This window comes from Agelaius phoeniceus, chromosome 11, assembly GCF_051311805.1.
Source record: "Agelaius phoeniceus isolate bAgePho1 chromosome 11, bAgePho1.hap1, whole genome shotgun sequence".
NCBI classification, from domain to species: Eukaryota; Metazoa; Chordata; class Aves; order Passeriformes; family Icteridae; genus Agelaius; species Agelaius phoeniceus.
In genome coordinates, this window is record NC_135275.1 from 13,249,063 (window position 1) to 13,267,606 (window position 18,544).

Consider the following 18,544-nt stretch of genomic DNA (forward strand, 5'->3'; position numbering starts at 1 on the left):
GGATCCAAACCTGTTCATAGAACTTTCATTATGCTCTCTTGTAAGGACATGCTGTGCCTAAAAAAAAAAAAAAACCAACAACCTGAAGGGTTAACTTTTTCTCTCCAGACTTGGTATGAGAGAGCTAGAATACAGATTTTAGCACAGAGAAAAGTTGATAGCTGTTCCAATTAACGTTCCAGCTAGCATCTGCTCTTTTTAATTAGTTGAAGTTTGGTGTTGTCTGGAGACAGGACTGCTCAGTGGAGCTGCACTGGATTGTTTTCTGCTTACACAGCTATTCTGGTCCCTCTTGTTCCTTGGAACTTCTCCTCCATTTCACAGAGCCCAGGGTCCACTGTGTGTGTGCTGGTTCTTGGGCTGTGCCCTCGGACTGTAGAGATGTTTCACTGCATCAGGCTTCAAACCTGTGCTTCCCACTGGAGGGAAAGCTGACAGAGGAAGGTACTTTATACAGGGCCTCTCCCCTTCCCAGACACGTGTTTTTACATTGCTCCACTTCTTGAAAACTCAGTTGTCATCTGCAAAAAGGCACTGCCACCAAGCAGATGCAGGTGCATGGAGGAGGCTTCCCCAGGACCTGCCAACCTTCCTGTTTTGCTGGAAGCTTGCTGATCCTTCACCTCACTCTTTGTAACATGACCTTTGAGGATCTGAGCGTTTCAATTACACACAGATGAATAATTTACAAGTCATGGCTGTTGCAATAAACAAGTCCTTCTGTTCTGTCCAAACATTCGACATCTTGTCTTAAATTCCCCTCAATTTGCAAAAACCTCCAGGACTTAAGCAACATTCAAAAAACTTTGGAGGAGCAACTGATGAGGGAAGAGCAGGGTGGCATTTCACAGCAGCAAACAGCACTGGCAGCAAGTATTCCTCTTATCTCCCAGCAGGGCACTGACCTGTTGTACAAACTCCAGGTAGGAAAGCCACTGGCAAAGCAACCCCCAATGTAATATTTACCTAAGAAGAGACATTTCAGTGGAAAACAACCTGCAGGATCTGCTGACATCTCAGTGGGGAGGAGAACAGCGGTCATTCACACCGGTGCAGGCAAAAAGAAGAGGAACAGGATCTGGAATTTCAAAGCATTTCTGAGTAATAAAGCTGCTGTTGCGTGAGGAGTGTGTTTGTGCTGCCCATGATTCCAGCTAAACAGACATCAAACGTGGATTTGGTGCTTGTCCCACAGGAGATCCCCTGCCCAGCATCAGCACTGTCACTGTGTTTCTGTGTGGCCCAGTATTCCATACTCAAAATACAGATGCAAATAGGCAGATCCTGCAAGAAAACAGCCAGGCTGGCACTAAACATTCCTGAACCACTGCAGCTGGTACCCAGGGATGCCTCATTCTCTGGCAAGGAGAAGTGGATCCCATGAGCTACCCTGGGAACATGAGCCACAGTTTTGAGTTACAGATAATAGTTCCTGCACAAGCTTCTCTGGAGAAGAAGACAGACAGGATTGAAACTGCTCAGGAGCAAAGTGCATAACAGGGTTGTTTTTATCTTTAATCCATTCCACATGAGCAGAAAGAGCTTGAAATTGTGAAGCATGTGCTTCCTTTTGCAGCTCAACCCATAACTTTGGTTTATTAATCCTTTTTGCTGTGCTCCATAAGCTCCTGTTGAAGAAAATTTGTGTGTAGGACTTGCAGGATCAGCCCTTTTTACCAGCTGCAGTTTCACTATCTCCCAAAGTGATCAAAGCACAGGCTGTCACTGAAAGGGGCAATTCCATCTTTCCCCAGCCCTTGTGTCCCTCTTCCTCAAGCCATCACAGAGATCATGATAAAAAAGGATCTTTTCCTCAGGCAGGGTATTTTTCAGCTGGATCTATTCCCATGCAGTGACAGCAGCTGAAGTTTTGCCACAAAGCAAGAGCCAGGAAAAAGGCTGGAACTGTGCCTCAAGAGCTTAATGCAAAATCATGAAGTTTCAGTCTCAGGTTCCTGGGTCATTTGTCCGTGCAAATAATGTGGATTTATAGTCCAGTTTAAGAAAGTCTCCTTGGCTGCAGCTTTGTGGCTCTCTTTTGCACAGTGGGCCAATGCAATCTCTAGTTCCCAAAAGAACTGAGCTCAGAGGGAAGTCTGGAACTAGTTACAGTTTTCATCTGGGGACCAGGTCTACGTGGTTATTCAGAGCTGGCCTTGAAATTGCAACCATATTGTTTGTTTATATCCTTACCAGAGCAAACCAGGGGGGTCACCCCACTGAACCCAGGCTCAGCCTCCATTGTCTAGAGACTTCACAAAACCTCCACCCTCAGAGATTTTCAAAAGAGCTGGGCAAGGCCTCGAGCAGGCTGGTATGGCTTGGAAGTTATCCCTGCTTTGAGCAGGAGGCTGGGCAAGAGCCCTCCAGGGTCCCTCTCCAACAGCCTCACCCTGGGATTCTCTCATCTTCCCCTGCATCTGCAGGAGGCTCTGCCACAGCAGCCCCAAGCAGTCCCACACTGCCTGAGCCACACGCCAGGGAGCAAAACCCAACCAATTCTCCATGGCCTTGGCTGTGCTAGCTGGGAGCCAGAGCAAAGCACACACCTTATCTGTGTGCAGATGTCTCAGCACACACCAGAATTAGCTTTGCATTGCAAAAGAAACTGTCCCAGCTCTGGCCAGGATCCCAGGCTGAAGACTGCAGAACATTTTCTCTTCAGCAGGAAGGAGTCTGCATCCTCAGCAAGAACAAGTGTGAAATACAAATCACTGAGCACCTGCTGCTCGTTGTCCAAGTCATCACACAGCAGCCCTGAGTAGCTGCAGTGAAAGGAAGAATGACAGGGACTTAATTTCCATATGGCCCTTCAGAAACTTCAGCAATTTTGATCCACTAGGCTGAAACCTGAGCTCTTGAAGGAATTGTGCACATTCACTCTGGATGAGACACGCCATGAACGCCCTGGGGGCTGGGGATCAGGACACGGGGTGGTTCTGCTCCATCGGCTTCTTTGCAAAGATGGGAGCCCAGCTCACAGATCTTCTTTCAGAGCCTTCCTCGGGGTCGCTTCTCCTTCAACCCAGAGGATGGAAGAAGGTTTCTTGGTGCCCGTCAGAGCTGGAGAGCTCATCTGTGATGTGCGAGGGGCACGGAGGAGCCGGAGCGGGAAAGGCGGGAAGGAGCCAAGCCCCGGCCCGGCCACACGAGGCTGCTGCCATCTCGTGGCTGGCTCTGGCCAAGGAAAGGGGACCGGGACACTGCCGCCCTTACCATGCCAGCTGCCTGCCTTCCTCAGCTGGGCACCAAACATTTCCTAACCCCAAAAGCTGGGTGCCCTGGGGCACCCTTGCCCCCGCGGAGCTGCATGGGCAGCTGCACAGCCTGCTCCTCGCAGGCAGATTTTCCCATGATGTTGCACATGCTATTTATTCCATTCATTAACCAACTTAATGGTGGCTAAGAATAGACCCCAGATGTCCTTCTGGCCTTAAAAACTTCTCTGCCCTCAAGGAAATGCAAAGCCTAAGCAGCTCATGGCATGTGAACCAATAATGAACCAAGATGTGAAGAGCTTGCACATTTCCAAGAATTCACAAAGTACATCTCTGCTTTTAAATAATCTCTGTTCTGCTTTTGGGAAATAACTGGTTAGCAAGGATAGCTCAGAACAGAGCAATGGGTGTACAAATGTTTAATTCATTGATACAGAGATTGTGCCAGACAGAGCCAGAGCTGTTCAAATGTCTTCAGTTTCTGTTATCTATTTCTGTGATGTTTCCACTGCAACAAGTTCACAATTCTGTAATAAACTGTTTTTTTCTGAACAAAGACCATTTCATATCAAGCCTTTAGAAAATATGCATCTTTACTACAATTTACTCCTGAATATTTTTTTAATTTTTTTTTGTAATAGAAATTATTCTGTAATGTCATTTTTTATGCATACTCCTCAATGCCTTTGGAAAATATCTCAAAATATACTAAAGATAGCACTATGGTTTTCTGCATCACTGCTAGAAATCAAAGCATTCATGTGCAGAAAAAAATTTCTTTCTGTACAAGCATTTTTCTTCTGTTGCCTGAATCCAGTCTCTTGATAATCAGCAATTATAGAAAAGAATTCTAACAATCAAATGGGAGTTTGCACTTACAGAAATTCAGGCTATTTATTGCATGAGTTATTCAGACAGAGAAAGCTGCTTGGAAATCTATCAGTAAATGAAAGAAACTGCTATTTCTGAGAACTGAAATTGTATTGATAGAGATTCTAAAGGATCTAAAGAGGAACACGATCCATTTGGAACCAATGTGGTCTTCTCAGAAACAGAAAAGGTTAAATAAGGGGATTTAAGGACCTTTTCCTCTATGAAAATATAGAGGAAAAGATCCTTAAACATAGAGGAAAAGATCCTTAAACATTGCTTTTTACCCACTAATATTTTGTCAAACCCTCTATAGAATTATATGGTATTTCAGAAGGTGGTGCTGGGGGTTCTATAGCACTTTTTCCTTGGCAGCTTTCAGTAAATGGCAGTTTGCTCACCCATCCCATACTCTCCAAACTGTGGCTGTTCACACGTTGCAAAAAGACAGACCAAGGCAGAGATTAGGAAATGAAAAATTACGCTCGTTCCACAAACAGGAACCCCAGCTCCCATCTCCTCAACCCTCTGCTCTGCTTGGGTTAAATACCCAATTCCCAGGCCTGAAATAAGGGGGAATGAAATAAAGAACAGAGAACCCAGCCAGGCAGGGAGACCTCTCTCAGCAGAGCAGTTTTCTCCCTTTTAGAGGGAGATTCAGACCCGCATGGGAACCCCAGCGAGCGCCCGCATCCCGCACCCCGCACCCCGCATCTCGCATCCCGCACCCCGCACCCCGCATCCCGCACCCCACACCCCGCACCCCGCATCCCCATCCCGCACCCCGCATCCCGCCGGGGCTGGACGGGATCTGGGGGAGCCGGGCTGCGGGGAGCTGCCCCTGGATCCCCCAAACCGGGGACCGAGCCGAGCCCCGCGGTGCCGTGCGCGCTCCCGTGCCCGCGCACCGAGCGCCGGGAGCGCGCGTTTCCATGGCAGCGCAAACAGCGGCGGCTGCGCTGCCCCGGCCCCGCTCCGAGCGCCACAGCCCGGGCCGAGCAGGGGACAGCGCTGGGTGAGAGAGACAGCCCTGGGTGAGAGGGACACCACTGGGTGACAGGGACACCGCTGGGTGACAGGGACAGCCCTGGGTGAGAGGGACACCACTGGGTGACAGGGACAGCCCTGGGTGAGAGGGACACCGCTGGGTGAGAGGGACACCGCTGGGTGAGAGGGACAGCCCTGGGTGAGAGGGACAGCCCTGGGTGACAGGGACACCACTGGGTGAGAGGGACAGCCCTGGGTGACAGGGACAGCCCTGGGTGACAGCCCTGGGTGAGAGGGACAGCCCTGGGTGACAGGGACAGCCCTGGGTGAGAGGGACAGCCCTGGGTGACAGAGACAGCCCTGGGTGACAGAGACAGCCCTGGGTGACAGGGGCACCGCTGGGTGACATCCCTGGGTGGGAGAGACATCGCTGGGTGAGAGGAACACCACTGGGTGACAGGGACATTGCTGGGTGAGAGGGACAGCCCTGGGTGACAGGGGCACCGCTGGGTGAGAGGGACAGCCCTGGCTGACACTGCTGGGTGAGAGGGACACCTCTGGGTGAGAGGGACACCCCTGAGTGAGAGAGATACAGCTGGGTGACACTGCTGGGTGAGAGGGACACCTCTGGGTGACACCCCAGGGTGACAGGGACACCTCTGGGTGACACTGCTGGGTGACAGGGACACCCTTGGGTGGCACCTCTGTGTGAGACACCGCGGAACAGCGGGCAAGGAGGGTGTGCAGAGAACTCTGCTAGGGACAGATGTGTGACACCCTCTGCTCTGGGAGCGTGGCTGATGGATTTATTGCACTGGTTTTCAGATCTGTCTGCGTAGTTACTGTGGCTTTTTGTTTTGTTTGGTGGGGGTTTTGTTTTGTTGGTTTGGGGTTTTTGGCTTTTTTTTAAAGTTGTTTTACTCAGCAGTTGTTTTACTCAGATGCTAGGGAAAAGCACTGAATAAAGGTTTCAGTGATTTAAAACCCTCAATGCCTTATCTACTGATTCACTTGCTACTGGTACACAGCTACTGGAATATAATGTCAGAGGCAGTAAAATATATGCCAAATTATTCTAGCAATGAAGCTTTTTTAATTTGCATTATTGAGCTTAATAATTATAAATTAGCAGAGCTAGAGCTTCTGTAGCTTCTAGCATTGTTTCCAAAGTGCTGTGCAAACAACCTATAAAAAAAAACCAGCAACCTCAAACAAAAAATATATTAATAAAATGAATATTTATAAGTTAATCATAGATACAGTTTCCTATACTTAGCTAAAATTCTATTATAAAGCACTTTTTATCTCTGAGGGTTGCTCTGACAATTATTTTCCACATGCCACTGGTTAGTCCTGCTTTTCAGACTCATTACCTGCAGGAGGAATTTAAATCAAGCACAGGAACAAGAAAATTCTTGTGATAAAGGCTTTAGATTACAGAAATCAAGGTGTGCACTGGGGGCTGAAGCTCCAGGTGTTTGCTGCAACTGCTCTGTGAGGTTCACAAACTGTGCTTAGGCATTTGACTGCCTGCCCACCCCTGCCCTGGTGGGGCTTTCTCCAAAACTCACATCAGCAGCAGGGCTGATGTTGTTCCAGGACGTAGATGAGAGACCCTAGAGAAAAATATCCCCTTATATTAAGCAAAAGTCAGAGAGGCTTGAACTCCAAGTAACAGTCAAGGAGGTTCTTGGTAAAATGTACTTCAAGAGCTGAAAAGGAGAGAGAAAATACTTGGGATATATTCAAAAGCCTAAATTCTACCTCAGCCTCTGTGTCTCATCAGCAGTGAAAGTTTGACACCTCCAAAGAATAAGGTACTAATTGGGCAGCTGCAGGAAATACACAAAGCACCAAGGACAGACATGGAAATTAGGCCAGATGAGTTTAGCTCAAAATACATAAAAACTGGAGGCTCTTCAGAGCAAAAACTGGAGCTCTAAAATAGCCCTAAAACTAGTGCAAGCAGAAGAGGATATTTTCTACAGCATCTTAGAGCAGTGCAGGTCAGGAATGGTGCCAGCAGCAGAATTGCATCAACTGAGCTAATACCTCACTAAGCCCAGCTTGCTGCCTTTGGTGATTAAAGGACAGCTTTAACAATGCTCTATCTGTTCTTTGTAAGTGAGATCATTCCCACTATGCCTTGTCCCTTAGGATCCATAGCAAAAACTACAAAAAGACCAGAGTCAGAGAAACAAAAAAATAACCTTCAACAGTTTGCCAACCTAAAGTGAAAGGCAACAGAGTTCTGTAAAGTGTGTCTGTGCTGTCCAACAATCATTCATGCTTATTGCAAGAAAACCCACAATGCTGAAGCAATTACTGGGAAGAGCTTTAGTGAGTAAAAATGTAGCTTGTGAACTAGTGACAGGAGGATGAAAAAGCATGGGTGTGGATCAAAACTGGTGACTGGGTGGAAAAAGAGACAAGGGACTTGGGTTGCTTGCTGTCTCCAAATTTGTTTTGTTGTTGCTTTCCCATCAGTTTGTGTGTAAGGAGGACTGTGTTTTACACAGCTTTCACACAAGGCAGGGATGAACATCTCCTTCTGGAGGTCAGAGCATATGTGGTTTCCAGATTAATGGAGCTTTTTGTTAATTGCTACAGACACTAAAGGCTTGGTGGTTAAGATACAGAAAGCCCCTAGGCCGGTCACTGCTGTAAAACTTATCACATCAATTACTGGCAGATCTCAGCTGACTGATTTATGATTTTCTTTGAACCAGGGTCAAAGACACCATCCTGACATACAGCATCAACATCTAGAAGTCTCTCTTCCAAACTTGAAATGGAAACCCACCTTGTGTCAGGTAAGGCCACAATGCTCCAGCAATGTTTCCTTGTCAGCTCAGAGGAGAGACCCAAAGTTCTTCTGCCCTAAAACAGAAGAAATGGGTAAAGCAGTTACAGACAGAAAAATCCCTGTCTGAAATGCTGTTGTTGATCATCAGATATGGCCAAGTGACATAAACCTTACAGAGGTCTCAGTTTTGTCACTGGCTTCCCAGAAGCCCTATCCAGCACCCTGCTCTTGATCCAGCATTGCTGGACATCTGCCCACACTCCAGGTGTGGCACAGCACATCCCACTCCCTTTGCACTGGGTCCAGATATTCAGCTTCACATCTTCTACATCCTCATCCTGGCTTTTTTTCTGTTTGGTTTGGTTTTTTTGTTTGTTTGTTTGTTTTTCCCAGAAAGCACAAAAGAGGATGAAAGAAACCCAATGAAAAATCCATTTAAGGTCCCAACAGATACTGAACTTTTCTCAATGAGAGACAAGGAAATTAAGAAGACACAGGAGGTATGTACACATGCTTTAGGCTAAACTGGATAATAAGCAATTACTAAGGCAGGCACCTACCCAACAGAATACCAAAATTTTTAGCACGTGAGAGATCAAAGACCTCTTCATGGGAAAGCTGGGGATGTTCAGCCTGGAGAAAAGAATGCTCTAGGGAGACCTGATTGAGATCTTCCAATACTCAAAAGGTTCTTATAACAAAAGAGCAACTTTTTACACAAGCAGATAGTGATAGAACAAGGGGGAGAGGATTAAACTAAGAGAGGAAAGATTTAGATTAGATGTTAGGAAGGAATTCTTTACTGTGAGGGTGGTGACACTGGCACAGGTTGCTCAAGGATATTAGGGATGTCCCCTCCCTGGAAGTGTTCCAGGCCAGGTTGGATGAGGTTTTGAGCAACCTTGTCTAGTGGGGTGCTCCTGTTCATGGCAGGGCACTGGAACTAAATGATCCCAAAGATTCCAACCCAAATCTTTCTGGGATTCTGTGAATTCTGGGAGGTCTTGACTGACTGTTGCACAGCCTGGCATAGTGTGAAAGGAAGCAGGAGGTGTAAAGCAAGGCCTCCTCACCTCACACTGGGGGCTGACACAGTCTGGTGTTTGCTTGGGTTGAAGGGTGCTAGACAATTATGGGGAAGAGCTTAGGAAGCAGTGCACTAAGGATGTCTGCTGAGTGATGTCCTCACCATAAAGCAGGCCCGAACTGGGCAGACAGCACTGAATTACACTTCAGTCCATGTGAAAGCACTGAGCAGGAACACCTTTTACCCTCCAGAAGGTTCTGAACTGGGTTTGAATAGATCTTCTCAATCTGAACTTAATGGTTTAAATGTCCTTGTAGAAGCTGGACTAAGTTGGTTTAAGTTGTGGTCTGTCCCCCTTTAACCAGGGGACTCCAAGGATGAATCTCAGAAAATTTCCATTTGCTCACAGCAATAACCCAAGAAGGAAAAATGAGGACACTGAGTGTATACAAACTGGCACAGCTGGGGAATGGATGCAGAATACAAATCAACAAAATAATGACAACAAGGGCTAAGAAATTTAGTGTTTCAGTTGCTTCAAGAGAGAATATTATTGGGATTAGCCAGATAAACTAGGCAAATATGCATCAGCAGGGTATCACCACTGCAAATTTCCAGGCTGTCAATAATTTACTCATGTCTTTAAAAACCACAGCAAACAAAGCACAGGATCAAACAGTCACATATTTGACTTCTCACAGGAACGCGAAAAGAGGAAGACTCTGAAAGTCCATGAGAAAACTACTTACTCCACTAAAATGAAGGCCAAAAGTGGGTTGAGGAAAGCTTTGAAAAGGGAGGAAGAAGAGGAGAGCAAAAAAGAGGCGACATGTGAAGAGAGACTGAAATATCTTCAGGAGATGCTTTCACGGAAGTTAGCCATGAAAAAAGGTGGAGAACGGGCACTGTCTTTGCAGTGGGGCTGCTCAGCTGGGTGACAGCCTAGAGCAAAGGCCAGAGAGGGGATGGGCAGAGCAGCTGGCTCTGGCTGACTCTGGGGAGGCCATGCCCACAGTTCTGTGCTGGGTCTCGCCAGCCCTGCGGGGCTGAGCCATCTCCAGCTCAGGTATTTGCATTCAGAGCCCCTCACTGGGCTGCACCAGCCCTGCAGCAATGAGGGGCAGCCAGCTGAGGGGTTGCAGGACCTTGTGTGGTGGAAACCTTTCTACTAAGCCAACGTAAAGTTGGATTTTAATGGATACAGGCCTAGATTTTCTGCCTCTGACATGAGTAGATTTGTCATTAGTGTCTAGAGGACAAGGACCAGATTGTCCACTCCATTCTCCCTGGTTTTACTCCATGAAAATCCATATGAAACTGATGCTAAACAAGGTTATAACTATAATACAATAATTAGTAGTGCTGACTCTGAGCATGCCAGATCCATGCTCATGGCAGCCTGCATATTCATTGTGTTTTGCCTTGGCCATATTTCCCCCTCTCTAGTCTAAGCAACTTTATATTCTGATTTCAGATTATAAATTCGACAGGGAGACCTTCCATGGCTACCTACAGGACAGAAAACAGATCTTTTTTCTTGAGGTACATGGCTTTCAGCACGTTACTTTCTGTTCATTATTTACTCTTCCCTGTGTTCCCTTTGTTTTGATGTTTATTCTCCCGAGATCAATGCCTGGAGATCTTTCCAAGGTGGCACACATCAGAGCTCATGAACTGGCTGTCCAAGTCCTGCCTTACAGCCACTCAGAATCTGTAGCCCAGTAATTCCCAGCCAAGAAATAAAGGAATGTAGGTCATTCCCATCATTCAGTAGCCACCATGGAAGCATCCCATTTGTGAGATGCACAGTCACCCTGATCTTTGGCTCCTGCTGTCCTGTACATGTGGCTGGGAGCCACTCTGAACTCAACACGAGGGAATGGAGTAACTGTGCTCAAACATTCCCATTAGTCATCTCTGTTATTGAGCTGTAACACAACTGAATCAATCTTTAGCAGCCAGGAGTTAATGCAGTGCTGGGACTTCTGAATTCTGTCTTTAGATTCACTGCTTATTTGCTATGTTCCTTCTGAAATAACTCCTGGCCTCCATGTACCTGGCTTGCACTAAGTCACACACCTAAGTTTGAAATCCTTTCCCTCTCTGCCCACAACTATCAGGGAATTTTGGAAAGCTAAACAAATGTACCTTTAAAACCACCCAGCTGATGTGACTGTGTTGCCTTTGGGGCTCATTTCAGCACACCATTGCAGTAAAGAGAGGGGAGATTGAAAAGATGGAGAGCATAACAAAGGATGAGGAAAGAAAGCTGGAAAAGGCTGAGAGAAGGATGGAGAAGGACGCTGCCATGTTTGATGCCTTCCTGAAGGAGAACCACAATAATTCTGTTGAAGCACTGAGAAAGTAAGGAGCACTGAGGGAACCACCACTGTGCTGCTTCATTCTGGGCACAGGAATCTGCTGCTTGACCTCCCTGCAGGGTTGAACACTCTGAGTTTCCCAGAGCTACAGTTCTGGTGGCACCTTTCTCTCCCCACATTCAATAAAAGAGAGGAAGGAGAACAACATCCAGGCAATTCCCTCATTGCAAAAGCCCTTGCTCTGGGGGCAGCAAGGAACCTGCTGGTGCCTCCACCACTTCCATTCTTCTCACAACACCCTTCACTGGAGGGAGATGCCTCTGCCCAGCCCTTCAGTGAAGCAAATTGAGCACTTTGGCCCTTTGCAGGTATCACAAGGGCACAGCTGATGCTCAGCAGCAGGCAGATGAGGGAGGCCTGAACACTGGGACTTTGCCAAGGACAAGAGGGTCTTCAGGCAGAGCCAAGCATGTCCTGGCATATATCTATAACACAGATTTCTAGGGCTCATATCACATCTTTTTCGCTGTTTCATAGGCACCTCAATTCACTTCTCATTACTGAATTGTTTAATGGCTTGTTTGTGCATCCTTTCCCAGAGCCAAAAGAGAAACCTCAGCAAAGACAAAGAAAATAACAGAGATCCAGGGACTCACAACTGAAATAAAGAAAATCCAAAGGTAAGATTGCTCATTACTCCTGCCTCACCTTCAACAGCCCCTACAGTGCTACAGCTTCACAGTCCTTGCAAGGGATAAATTTCTAAAATGTTCCATTTTAAGATCAAAATGTTTTGGCTTTTGTTTTCCAGATGCTGGCTTTGTTTCTAAAACAACTAATCTAGTTCTCTAATTACATTTTTTTAAAAGTATATATATATTCCAACCCCAAAATTAAATGCCTAGCATCAGATTAAAATCCAAACAAAACTAAGCAATGCATTTTAATGGGGAGCTAGGGAGAGACAAAAAAAAAGTATAATTACCATTATGAGTTGAGCTGGAAAAACTTCTCATTCCTTTTCAAGTAAAAATTCAAAAATTAACAAGCTCAGTTCCATAGCAAGAGATATGACCAGGGAATATGACTGATTCTCAGTTTCCACATGAGAAACCACAAAGAGCACAGGTTCCCTTTTGCCTTTGCATATCCATGAAAAAATGTGCCCTCTCTCCCCTTCTCTGGATGAAACTGAATATCCAGAGTGAGAAAGAACCTGTTCAAACAGAAGCTTCCATCCCTGCTAACAACCTTTGTCCACTTCTCTCACCCCAGTGACATCTCCAGATTTGAGGACACCCTGCAGGAGTACAAGATGTACAGGGACATCCTCTACCAGCTATCTCCAAAAGAGTGGCAGGAGGAGCACAGAAAAAGGCACAAAAAAGAAAAGGATAAGGAAAGGGAACCCAGAGTTCATGAAGGAAGTGCTTCACATCCCTCCACTGCAGAGCAGGGTGAGTGCCAGCTGAGAGGAGCTGCTGCTGCTGCTGCTGCTGCCTGGGACAGCCCTGGCTCTAAGTGGGCACCTCCTCTTGTCTCCAGAGCAGGGTCCCAGTGGCCACAGTGCCACTTTCACGGATATTCCGAGTTCCCTGCTGTTCTCAGAGAGTTTGGATTTCAGGGCACGGGATGTCAGGCCACAGCTTAAACACTTCCTGAAGCCTCTTCTATCAAGAGACCTGTAAGTACCAGATGATGCAAACAAAGGATTAAGGATTGAAAAGAGCACTCAGCTGACTGGGAACCAGGACAGGGGAATCCCACTGCTGATCCTGGCTGGGCATTCCAAGGTCTGGGGCTCATTGCAACAAACTCAGAGACCACAGAAAGCTGTCAGGTGTGCCAGTCAGTACCCATGAGCCTGCTCCAAGTGAGCTCCATCCTCAGATCCTCTGCTGAGAGCCTGCCCCAAGTGGGGCTGTCACCAAGACAGTGCAAACAGAGGTTTTTAACCCTTCATGGCACAGGTACAAGTGAAAGTGATGAGCAGACTGAGCTGCCAACAGCAGCAAAGAATCACTTCTCCCTCTTCCATCTCTTGTGTAGAGGAAGAAGCATTAAACAAATGAGAGAGTTACACTCACTCCCAGTGAGTTTAAAGGCATTTGGATCAACACCCTCAGCTCAGGTTCATGTGTCATTCCAGCCCCATGGCCAGCACAGCCCAGGGCAGCACAAAAGGCAGTTGGATCATGGACAGAAGTAGCTCCTGTGCTGTTTGTTTGTGTGGTCCCTGGACCCTACTGACCCCCAAATATCCCACAGGAGGCAAAGGTGGGAACGTGCAGAGGAGTAAACAGGGACAGTGAGCAATAACAATGTTCCTATGTCACTAATGAGATCCCCTCTGAGCTGTCATTTCTCTAAGGGCCTAACACACAAAATGCTTTTTCAGAAGTTCACTGGAGGATGCAGAGAGTGAAATCAGCTCGGACGAAGATGAGGTCAGAAGTCTTATGTTGAAAAATTTGTATTTTCTGTTTGTCCTGTATCACTTACCAATTATTACTAATTTCCCTCACCTTCTAACCATTAGTTACAGTTTTGAGGAGTTACTGTAGTTACAAATTATAAATGTATATTTATACATTCCTGAATGTTCACTTTGGTGACACATATTATAAATACCTTAGTTTAACTTTCCTCCTTCAGTTTCCAAAACCCTACCATCATCTCTAAGCTTGCCATCCTCCTGTGAGATATGACATCACAAAATGAAAGATTTTTCAATTAATGCAGTTACTGGCTTATGTCTGAAATGGAAGTTTTCCCACTCACAGATGTTTGCAATACCTTTTACCCCCCAAAATGCAATTTGTTTTGGGGGTGAGCTGTTGAGGCAGAGTACAGATACACACATAGCAGGAAGGATGTCCATGTGTGTTTCCACATGTTCAGTGGAACAGAATCTAAAGGAGAGAAAAGACTCATCACATGTGTTTTCCTCTCTAGGAGCCTGAGCTCTACTTCACTGATCCTGAACAATTGCTTAATACTTTCATGGAGATGCTGGATGAGAACTTATGCTTTGTCCTGAACTCCCAGGATATTGCAGAGAGTTGGAACAAGGCCCAACAGACTTTAATCAGCACACGTGAAAGCGTGTAAGTGCCTGTGGCCCAGCCTCCAGACATAGGTGACCCCTCTGTCCCCACAGACACCTCACTGTCAGACACACATAAGGCTGCTCACACAGCAGGGTCTTCCTTGTGAGCTCCCAGGAAAGTGTCCCATACATGCTTAATTTAGGAGGTAAGACTTGAGCTTGGAACTAATTCCTTAGTCCTCAAGGCACATGCTAGGGAATGATGCATTGAGCATCCTGGAGTCAATGTTAGTGTAATTCTCACAAAGGAAGGCCAAAGAAAGAAATAAGGCAGTTCCTGGAATGATCCAGAGCAGCACCAATGCTGACTCAGTGCAAAACCTTCCTACAGGAAGGCAGCAGGGAACCCAAGTGTCATTGTAATCTACAGTGTCAATGGCAGGTAGATCTATATATTCCCATTTAAAATGTAGTTTATCTCCTTGTGGAAGTTTTAAAGGTAATCTGGATCCTCCTTTGACTTACCAAAAAATCCTGAATGTTTAGCGATGCAACTTCTCCCTCCCCCACACCAGCACAGTCACTGCTTTTCCATTAAAAAACCCCGAAGCTCCCCGTGTTTTCAGGGCTGTGGGTGCAAGTTCCCAGGAAAGGCTGAAGTGTTACCTCCATCTGCCGGCAGCAGAGGGACCAGCCCAGGCTGCGGAGAGCAGAGCCGTGTGCTCCAGGGCTGCCCTTCCCAAGCGCCTCCTCTCTCTGCCCTCTAGGGAGAAGGAGCTGGCAGCGCTGAAAGAGCAGGTGAACACCCTCCGGGCCTCCGTGGCCAAGGAAGAAGAGAAAGTAGCCGAGCTGAAGCTCAAAGTTCAGCTCTTTTCCTCTGGAGAACACGAAGGTGATGACCAGGTACAGTCTGGGATCCAGGCCAGGGGGGTTCACATGTGCACAAGTGGTTCCTCTCCCCCAGCCGCATCCATCCTGGCAGCAGAGCACACAGGGGTGCTCTGAGGAGGGATCAGTGCTGTTTGCCAGCAATGGAAAGGCTGGTGTGGGGCATTGCTGAGGCAGCCAGCTGGGCCAAACCTGTCTGCTCCATGCAGCTGCTGCCAGGTGGGAGCAGGGCTCCCAGACACAGCTGGGCAGCTGCCCCAGGTCACAGCCAGGCTGGGAAGGGGACACCAACAGGAGAATGGCTCAGTTCAGCCATCTGTTCCTGCCATTGCCCTTGGCCAATCAGGACACAAGCAACTGAGGCTTATTGAGGGGATTCAAGTGTTTCCCTCACAGATTCCCTTTGGTTTTGGAGGGATATTATGGGTCCACTTGGCAGAACTCAGTGTGGCACTCACCATTTCTCCTGTCACCTCCAGGACAAAATGCTCACAAGCCTGAACAAGAAGGTGCAGGAAGTCTATTTCCAGTGCACTGGAGACAATGAGGCAAACCTGCCAACAGTAGAGATGTTAAAGGTCATAGAAAAACAGCTCAATGATTTACTGGACAGCGTGGAGAGAATCCCACCAGCAAAGATAGAAAAGGCTGTGAAAGACATAAGAAAGGAACAGAGGGCAAGGTAAGACAAGACCTTCTTCTGGAAAACATCTCTATTTTAAGTGTTGACAGCTGAAAGAGCCAAATCAACCCAAAAAAAAACCTGTAGCAGCAACGTGAAATTCCAATAAAGCAATCCATCCAATTTTACCTCTGTAAGGGTTCTACATTCACAGTACTTGCATCTCTTCATCAGTGAACTGCAGCCCACAGCTACATTAGAAAAGACCTGCAAACTACAGCAGAAAAATGTAGAAGAATAAAAAAGAAAACACTAAACCCACAAACAAAACCAGATTCTATTATGAGAATCATCATTTTAAGAAAACAAATTACAGTAACAAAATTTAAACTGAATAAATAGAAAATTAAACCTCAAGTTAACACAGTCTGCCTTGCCCTGATATTTTGTTAGACTTTAATATGTACATAAGGGCATTTGTCAACAACTCCAGCTTTGAAGTGTTTCTTCTACAAAACTTTTAAGTTTAATTTGTATTACTAGATTAAATAGTAGCAATTAACAGTCAGTGTAAGTCCCAAGATGAGACACGTTCCTGTAGACCCAGTTACACAAAATTTCACCTCACAAATAACAAAGATAACTGAACTAACTGCATCTGGCCATCCTCATGTGGATCAGACAGATTAACGTGAGGATTTAAAGCCAGACAGTGACATTTTGGTTCTGCTTATTCTCTTTCTCTGCATCATTATTCAGCTGTGTAGTAGAAAAGGTATGGTGCTTCTTCCTGGTGTTCTGTGAATAGGTTTGCACTCTTAAACTGCAAAATAAGTATGAAAAACATTTATTCTATGCTGGGGGTGGAGGAGAATAATTAAGGAAAGATACCAAATAACAGTAAAAATTTTTTTAAAACCCAAAATACCCCAAAACAAAAAATCACCCCCAAAAACCCAAAAAAACAACCAAAACAAAAACAACACCAACAAAACCAAAACACAACAAACCCTACTAAGAGCATTAAACATTTTCCTCAAGTTTACATGGTTAAGACTGCAGTTTCTTTGCACCAGTGCTCCATAGCTTGAGCCCATTCCTGTTCCAGCACTTCATTTTCATCCCATCACTCCAGAAAGAGTAGGACCAGCTGCAGGCAGTGCTTCCCTCTTACCCTTCACAGCCACCAGCTCCAGCAGGAGGTGTGCCCCAACCCCTGTGCTCCAATGGTTAGATGGAAGGTGTGATGTAAGGTGTTATGTTAGATGTTGGTGCTGTGTGTCAAAAGCACAGCTGGTGCAGCTGCAAGCTGCATTTAACCCAGCCTTTATTCCCTCTCTTCAAAAGGCTCAGAGAGGAAAAGCAGAAACAAGCAAGGCAGCAGCAGGATGAAGGATTAAAAAGGGACATGGAAAGATCACAGGTACCTGAAGAAAAAAAGGTAAGTGCAGGGGTCTGTGGAAACACCCCACCTCAACAGCTCACTTTGGAGAAGCTGGGGCTACCTGAATATCAAATGTTCAAGGGAAAAGTATTTTTAAGGGGCCTCCACAGCTGTGTGTGTGGGGGTGGCACCGACAGCCAGGTGTGGTTTGCAGATTTACCCAATTGACAGGAGTGATGTAATTTAAGCCTCTGCTGGGAAGTCAGCCATAGTGCACATGATTCCAGCTCAGGGTCCTTCCATCATCCTTCTCTCAACCACATGACCCCCTCCACTACTTGCCAGTTCTCAGTAAGCTCATTTCAATTCATGAACTTGGTTGTATTAAACCAAGCATGAAAATTGGCAAATGAAGAGCTGGGCAGCAGCAGGACACTCCTGAGAACAGCAGCAAGGCCCTGGATCAGCTCAGCCACATCAAACCACACCTTTTCTGACATGTTCCACATCCTCCCAAACTCAGCTCTGGCCCTTTCAGAGGCTCATGCAGAGCTCCTGCCATGGCTGCTGCTGCACCTTCCCCAGGGCAACACAGCCACCAGGAGACCCTGGTTCTGTCACAGTGACAGCACAGGTGACTTGAGAGCAGGGGCCACGAGTTCCTGCTCCTTTAGCCAAGAGAAAATAGAGAAAATTTCCTTGGATTTCCAACTTCCCATCCTCTTCCTGGCACAGGACTAATGAGGCTTTAGTCAGAACGCAGTTGTAGGCACAGCAGTGAGTTGCAGAAGCTGAAGCAGGAGCACACACACAGCCTTCAGGTGCTTCACACTCACCTCCCAGCACAGCAAGCTCACTCAGCAGACACCCTGCAGCCTGCCTGGGCACAGGGCAAGGGCACAGCCCCTCCCAGGCTGGCAGCACTGAGCAGCTTCAGCTGCCTGCTCAGACTCCTACCACTGATGCACTGCCTCTTCCTCCTCTGCAGAACCACAAGAAAATGGCCTTGCCTTCCAACCCATCTGCCAGGAAGGAGAACAGCCAAGGAAATAGATAAGGAAGAACAATTGTATTATTTCTCCTGATGGCACAGCCTTAACCACAGCTTCCAGGGCTGATGCTGTTCTAGAAGTCTTTTCTAGTGCTACAATCTGTCAGTCTTTGCTCAGCTGAACTTAACTGTCCCATGAAATTTCCTTCTCCTGCCCTAAGATTCCAGGAAAAGTTTACAACCCCTTTTCCCCTCCTTTGGTATTTTGCCTAAGAAAATAAATAAAAAATCTCTCAGTTTGCTTCTCAAGCTCCTGCTAAGCACCAGTTTCTCATTCAGTTTTTGATGCCAATAGCACTCTCTGTACAAACCTGAGCAGTG

General features: G+C 46.6%; 1 protein-coding gene across 4 annotated transcripts; it reads left to right on the forward strand.

Moving 5' to 3' along the window:
* Positions 1-4,983: 4,983 nt before the first annotated feature.
* On the forward strand, positions 4,984-18,472 carry CFAP100 (cilia and flagella associated protein 100). 4 transcript variants are annotated; one of them, XM_054640159.2, is made up of 15 exons: positions 4,984-5,103; positions 7,805-7,888; positions 8,275-8,381; positions 9,610-9,799; positions 10,383-10,450; positions 11,109-11,272; positions 11,829-11,909; positions 12,505-12,686; positions 12,775-12,913; positions 13,628-13,676; positions 14,185-14,336; positions 15,046-15,181; positions 15,646-15,848; positions 17,136-17,229; positions 18,161-18,472. In XM_054640159.2, exons 2-15 carry the CDS (start codon positions 7,867-7,869, stop codon positions 18,227-18,229), a joined length of 1,656 nt encoding a protein of 551 aa, XP_054496134.2. In that variant the 5' UTR covers positions 4,984-5,103; positions 7,805-7,866; the 3' UTR covers positions 18,230-18,472. The 4 variants fall into 4 exon arrangements, with proteins under 4 accessions (XP_054496134.2, XP_077040606.1, XP_077040607.1 ...); XM_077184491.1 differs by having other exon boundaries at positions 5,059-5,122; XM_077184492.1 differs by lacking the exon at positions 4,984-5,103 and adding an exon at positions 5,123-5,141.
* Positions 18,473-18,544: the final 72 nt, after the last annotated feature.

Coding starts and splice junctions, on each gene's coding strand:
- CFAP100 (XM_054640159.2), top strand. CDS start 7,867: ATGGAAACCCACCTTGTGTCAG. Junction 11,910..12,504: donor GAAATAAAGAAAATCCAAAG/GTAAGATTGCTC, acceptor CTCTCACCCCAG/TGACATCTCCAGATTTGAGG. Junction 15,849..17,135: donor AGAAAGGAACAGAGGGCAAG/GTAAGACAAGAC, acceptor TCTCTTCAAAAG/GCTCAGAGAGGAAAAGCAGA.